A 7,677-nucleotide genomic window follows, 5' to 3' on the forward strand; every position below is an offset into this window, starting at 1 on the left:
AAACTGAACTTTCAGTTATTTAATTAATATTTAATTTGTTCGCTTTTAGTTTCTCATCAAATCTCTAAAGAATATATTCAAATTAAAACTAGCTAGGTTAGTCAAGTAACCCAAAAAAAAAAAAAAGCTAGAGGGATTGAATTTCAACTAAAATAAATAATTTTTAGAATTGAAGAACATAATTCATCATCAAAAGCATTATTTATATCTTTGATTTCTTAAATTTCTCAATGATCCGTCCACAATAAGTAGTCAGCCTAACATCTAAGGCAAAGTATTACTAGTTGATTTTATTGTTATAATTCGGTTATAATATAAATCAATCAATTCTTTATAAATTTAAGTTGTACAATTAAAACTAAATAGGTGAAAACATAATGAAATAGCGTTATTATAAAAGACAAGAAAGAAAAGTTAAATTTCTTAAGTCCAAATATAACAACAAAATACATACTAGAATACTTAGTATCTAATAAGTATTCAATAGCTCATAGTTCTGCATCACAATTTTATTGGGTTTCATAAAAAAAAAATAATTAAAACTAAAGGTTTAAAAATGTATAAGGAGAGTTGTATGTTATGATTCATTGTGAGAAGATGAAATAATAAATACGAAAATATTGTGTAGTCCAAATCAATTTAAAATTATTTTATTTTATATTTATTAATTATATTTCTAAAATAAATACATAATATTAGATGTAATCAGTATATAATTTTAAATGTTATATATAAAAAATTATAAATATTAAATTAAATAAGATAATTTTAGGTTATTATCTTTTTAGTACTACTGAAATAAATATTACTATAATAATCTAAAGGGGTAAAGTATATTTTTTGTCTCTGAAGTTTGACAAACAATTTAAAAATACCCCTAAGTTTTATTTTGTTTCAATTTTGTCCCAAAAGTTTTCGATTTGCATCAAATATACTCCTACCGGCTAAATTTTCAAAAAAATTAAGATCAATATAACAATAATGTATGAAAATTATGCTTGATTTACTTGTGTTGATGGTTGTTCTTATGAAATTGTTGTTGAATTGATCTTAAATTTTTTGAAAAATCAGCCGTTATGGGTATATTTGATGCAAATTGAAAATTTTTGGGACAAAATTAAAACAAAATAAAACTTAGAAGTATTTTTAAAAATTTTATCAAACTTCAAGGATAAAAAGTATACTTTACCCTAATCTAAAGTATAACTCATGTATATAACTTTATAAAAGAATATTGATCTCAAAGTGATGAATGATAATTCAGCAGCAAAAGACATAGATATATATAATATAAAGAGATGGCATAAATGCTTTTGGATTTGAGGATCAACATTATTGAATTTTGTGGGCCATTATAAACCATGGACAAATCCATTGAAATGATGATGATGGTGCTTTTGCAAGAAAATATTGTTTGGTTTACATGGTTTTGCTTCCCCCACCCCATCCCAGTATATTTCTGCCTGCAGATTCATCTGATCCTCTTGCATTTCTATTATTAGTTATGAGTTACAACCCCCTTCTTTTTCTTTTGTACCAATTACTCCATGTGCTAAGAAAACAAATAACACAAATTTAATAAATAATTACTCATGCATTTATTGTATATATGGTGAACACTTAAAAGTTAAAACATACTCTATAAAAGTTTAGGTGAAAATTTAAGTAAAATTAATTTAATATAAAATTTATAATTACATTAAAAATCGTTAAATAATAATTTAATTAAATCTATTAAATTATTTAACTATTCTCAAATTTTAACTTTGTAGCTAAGTTTTCTATTTTTATATTTTATTTTTTTTCACAAAATTTAAAAAATAAAAAATACTAAAATTGAAGTATTTCTGCAATGTAGCTAACCTGGCTGCTCTTAACATCTCTTTCTTTCAACCCACTCTGCTTCTTCTTCCGTTGATCTTCTTCTTCTTCTTCTTCTTCATCTTCCTTCGCTCTTTCCATTTTCTTCCTCCTCTGACCAGTTAGATCAAGTGAACAATCTATGTCCTCAATCACAATAATGGACTTGCTTGATGTCTCAATCAACAGCTTCCGCAACTCTGTGTTGTCCTTCACAGCAGTCAGTTCCAAATCATACAAATCATATCCCAACAGATTCGCCATCGCCGCGATCATCGTCGACTTCCCCGTCCCCGGAGGACCAAAAAGTAAATACCCTCTCTTCCAGGCCCTTCCAATTCTTGCATAAAACTCCCTTGACTTACTAAACGTTACCAAATCATCAATGATCCTTTTCTTCAGTTCCTCGTCCATCGCCACGCTTTCAAACGTTGCCGGATGCTCAAACACAACATGGTTCCAAAACGAACCGCTATTAGTATAAAGCTTCCTCTGCCTATTTCTAACCATAACCGCTTTACCTTCTCTCATAACATGATTAAGATATGTTCCTAAAACCATGTTTCTATGTTGTTTATGGAAGGTAAGCTTGTAGTACCTTTTCTCGTCCGCTAAATTGTTGTGTAGAGAAAGTGTTTGGGATTTGGCAACGTTTTTGCCAGAAACCCACCAAAGCTTAACACCATTGAACTCATCACACACTTCTTCATGGTCATCCATGGTAAGAAGAAGGGTTTGGTTGTTCTTGCCTATGTCACCTTTGAGTCTCTTAGCTTGTGTTGTGGCCTTGGAAGAAAGGTAATTCTGTATGGAAGTATAAGCCTCACTTCTACTCAGCATGTTCCAACCGAACATGGTGGGAGCAAGATTGATGTTATATATAAAATTATCACTTCTTGGATGCATCTTTGTTTGCTTACAAAATGTCTTTGTGGGATTGGTGGATGAGTTCTATTATTTATTATTGTGACTTATAAATAATCATACTTTTTTTTCTTATAAAAAAAAATATTACTATATTTGGATTCATATCAAAAGCATATCGGAAAATATTCAGTTTTGATTGGAAATAAGATCATGAAAGGGACACATTCATGAATTGAAATATAGATACATATAAGGTGCTGGATATGAATAAATTAAGAGATATTTTAGTGCATTGGACTGCCAATTTTTATTTTTTAATACTTCAACATTAGTGGATCCGTTGCATGTAATTATTTAAACAAAGTGAAATTTCAGATGCAGTCGATTTCATGTGAAATTAATAGTTGAGAGCCGTTAGATGAAAATTTAGTCAAATCAGTCAAATAATCTAACGACTCTCAATTATCAATTTCACGTAAAGTCGACTAAACCTGATCAAATTTCTACCTTTAAACAATTAGAGTAGTCTTTCTAGAAAACAATGCTTATATATAAAAATAAACCATAGGATTTGCCTAAATATTAAAATCTGTTTATTTAGTATATACTACATGAGGATATAATTGGTTAATATAAAACTACAAATATAGTTAGTAGTTCTTCAAACACTAGGCTTTTGAGTTTTTAACTAAATTTGAAGCGAGATTTAACTTTGAAAAACTAACTATAAACTATAAATAAATTGCTTAAATAAATCAGCAATTAACATTGATTAACTACATGTATATAACTTAATCTTTAATTTGACTTAAATCAAGATATTATTTCATTGCTACAACAATAAACCGCTAACTTATACAACCAAAACCGCCTCTAAATAACTGTCACAATTTGCCAGATGTGTTGTAGAGTTTTTAAGGCTTAAAATAAATTAAAAAAAAGGTGGAAACTCACCTACAGTCGACTGCAGGTGAAGTTGCTTTTGGATGGTTGATACATGCTATTATATGGTTTAAAAAAAATCGATTTATTTTATACAAATAATTTATTTAAAAAACCGGTTTGAATTGGATCAAACAGTCCTTCTTCTTCGTTTCACACGTAAACATCATTATCTTCCAATCCTTCTTCAGAACTAATATCGGTTTGAATAGATCAAATAAATATCTTTAAAATAATTTCAATTCTTTCTGTGTTATTCCTAAATTCCTAACAGATGAATTTGGTACGTCCTTCTTCTTTATTCTTATTGACCAATTTTTCTTTAAATTTATGTGAAACTTTTATTTATTTAAGTTTCGTCAAATATATGTATACAAATTGTTTGAAAAAGTAAAATTTAGTATTCTAAAAAAGAAACAAAATTCACATTTTTTTTATAGGAATTACATAAATAGTATCATCTGTCCTTTGTTGTGTGTCTCTATTTCTATCTTCTTGATGAGCTTTGTTTTATTTCCCATGATTTACATTTTCAGTTGCTTTCAAATTAAGCTGTAAAATTTTATGGCAATCAATCAATTAACTTTTATTTTACTAATAAACTATTTTCATGCAAATTATTGTTGATTTTTCAATAGTATTCTATAAATAAATTATTTTTTTAAGATAATAAGACGATAATTTACTTGTGTAGAAATTATGATTTCACTCTCATGCATATTTTTGTGTTTTTACTTACCAACTAGAATTTATTTTTAATGAAATTAGAATTTATTTTTAATAAAACAAAAGTATCTAATCAAAATATTAATTTGGTCTCCTTAAATAATTGAACATAATATTATTAATTTTGTCTACAACAAAAATTTTTAATAAATTTTTTCAAAATAAAATTGATTCAAAAATAGAGAAAAAAAAAAAGAACAACTAATGAAAATATTTATTTTGACATTGCCATCAAGAATAGGATAGCCATAGAAAAAATTCAACCAAATTGGGGATAAAGAAAAAAAAATTGATAAAAAACTTTAAATAGTCCCTAATAATTATTTCGAAAGACAACGAGGCTTAAAAAAAAATTCAATCCGACCTCTGAGATTTATTTTTATAGGACTGATGATTAATCTCTATACCAAAAAAGTTAATGTTATTTATTTTTTTCACAGAGACTAATCAGTTCAAAAAAAATTACTTAGATATTTTTTTGTCGAAGACCTCGTAGTCCTTTTAAAATTTTTGTCAAAGACCAGATTAAATATTCACTCAAAAAACTTTATTAATTGAAAAAAAAACTCATGTGCAATTATTTTTTTATGAAATTATTTATTAAAATTAAATAATAATATATTTAACTAAATTATTTATTATCTAATAATTTTCGACTATTCATTCTAGATCAAGATAATTACATATGAATTTTCATCTTAATTTAATTTAATTTGTTTCACACGAGGTGAAAGGTAAGGTTGATTATTATTGTTGTTGAAACCGAAGGAGTGGCAGAGTGGCAACTAAGGAAGGTTCAGAATTCAGATTTCAGAATTCAGAAGCATTCACGTCAGCCGGAAGAGTGGGGTGGTTTCCACCATTGCGCCGATAGATGCGTCAGACACAATAATTTTTATCTTCAAATCACCATTCATATTCAATCAATTTTTTTATTTTTATTATATTAAATTCTAGACACATACATCCGTACAAAAATATTTAATAAAATTTATAAATATTAAGTGGTAAATTTCAAATTATTCTTTGGAGTTTTGAAGATGAATCAATAAATTTAAATCGCATCAATTCGATAGATGCAATATTAGAATATTAAACAAATATTTTAGAATTATTATGTTTTTAAAGATAAAAATTAATCACTATTATAAAATATATATTAAAATACAATATAAATTTAAAATTTATTAAACTGTGTATATAATTTAATGGATAAAATATATTTTTTGTTTTTGAAATTTAATAAAAGTTTTAAAAATACTTATAAATTTTATTTTGTTTTAATTTTGTCTTAAAAATTTTCGATTTGCATCAAATATATTCCTGATGGCTAATTTTTCAAAAAATTTAAGATCAATTTAACAATAATTTCATAAGAATAACCCTCAACACAAGCAAATCAAGCATAATTTTCATAAATTATTGTTAGATTGGTCTTAAATATTATAAAAATTTAGCCATCAAGAATATATTTAATGCAAATAGAAAATTTTTGAAATAAAATTGAAACAAAATAAAATTTAAGGATATTTTAAAAACTTCTACTAAATTTCAGAAATAAAAAATATATTTTAATAGTTTAATATATAAATATATAATAATTAATTTAGTGATTGATTTTTAATGTATATATAATATTTTATTCATAAAATTATTGAAACTAACATGATAATGAAATTTAGAGAAAAATTGATGTCATATATAACTTATTTTCCATTCAATTAAATCAAAATAATAATACATTTAATGATAATTATTATTTTTAGTTTATGAGATGAGGCTCTGAGAGCTAACAGTAATTGTCTCCTATGGAAAAACCATTTGTCCTAGGGTTTCTATTCTCCCTCTTTTTTAGATCACTTAACTTTGTAACTTTTCCAAAAACTAATCCACTATAATACAAATTAATTTTAAATTAAAAAAACTAGAATTAAAATTTTAAAAATTAATTTAAATATTTATTTAACAATATTTATTGATAAAAATTCAAATAAAATCGACTTTACGTGAAGTTAATATATGAAAATCGTTAGATAATTTAATTGATTTAACTAAATTTTTATCCAAAAATCTTTAAATATCAATTTTACATAAAATTAAACCTGAATTTTGACCGTATTTATTCGCTGCATTGGTCCCATGATAAAACGAGAACAGGGTACGTAGAAACCCATGCCTGCGATGCATGCACACGTGTCACGTTGTCATTGGCCACATAACTTGAATTTTGTTTTTTAGATTTTGTGGGTTTTCATCATCACTTGCTTCAATCAAATCAAAAATCAAATCATGACTACATGGTGCTATGTGTTCATATCATTTACCTTACCAGCTTCAAGTTACCTCTATCAATCCATGCAACTCCATCCACTCTCTCTTCTCAATCATGTCATTCTCAACATGCATGTCATAATTTCATCTCATCATGTATATAATCATATTCATATTATTATTATTAGCAGAGATTTATTGGAAGTTGATAATTTTATGAGTATACTAATATCTGAATTTTTTTGTGATAATATAGTTTTTTTAAATTTTGTGACTTATTATATATTAGTGTTTTTATTAAAAATAATAGACTGATAAAAAAAAATTATATTTTGATATACTGATAATGTAAAACATTTTATACAATCTTATAATTATATCTGTTCTTTTGGATAATATTTATACACGATTAATATTAAAGGTAGTTATTTTTATTGATGTAGTGTTACATAATTAGATGTACGTATAAAACTACTTTACATTGATAATGCATCAAAATTAAATTTATAAAAAAAAAATTAATAAAAAAAGTTGAGTGATGAAATGCTATTGGATGAAGTGCACCAAAATTAAAATACCGATTCTTAGCCAATTTGTAATATTTTAAAATGAGTAGTAATAATGTAACAAAATTCACATGGAAAAGATTATTTTCAAATAATATACTTTAGTTTCAAATTTTAAAGAGAGTTTGCTAAAGAAAAGAATTTTACCTAATTAAAAAAGGTTTTCAATTTCAATAATATATAGATATTGTTACTACTTTTCAAACTTGAAACATCTCTTGCCATTTTTGGTGCAGTTTTCATGGTTCAATGTCTCCCTGATTTCCATATTATTTTGTCGTTGCCTTCTCCTTTGGATTTGTATTTTGATTTTGATTTTGATTTTGTCTATTCACAACTTTTACCTATGCAAATAAACAGTTACTATTCCCCATAAATTTTGCACATTCCCCCTTGTACACCAAAAATAGGTTTTTCTTTTCTTCTTTGAAATTTAATTATTACA

General features: G+C 25.5%; 1 protein-coding gene across 1 annotated transcript; it reads right to left on the bottom strand.

Annotated features, from left to right (window-relative positions):
* Nucleotides 1-1,830: 1,830 nt before the first annotated feature.
* Nucleotides 1,831-2,766, bottom strand: LOC107473036 (AAA-ATPase ASD, mitochondrial). The gene has a single exon (XM_016092565.3). It carries the CDS (start codon nt 2,764-2,766, stop codon nt 1,831-1,833), a length of 936 nt encoding a protein of 311 aa, XP_015948051.1.
* Nucleotides 2,767-7,677: the final 4,911 nt, after the last annotated feature.

The sequence above is a fragment of the Arachis duranensis genome, chromosome 2, assembly GCF_000817695.3.
Source record: "Arachis duranensis cultivar V14167 chromosome 2, aradu.V14167.gnm2.J7QH, whole genome shotgun sequence".
Lineage (NCBI taxonomy): Eukaryota > Viridiplantae > Streptophyta > Magnoliopsida > Fabales > Fabaceae > Arachis > Arachis duranensis.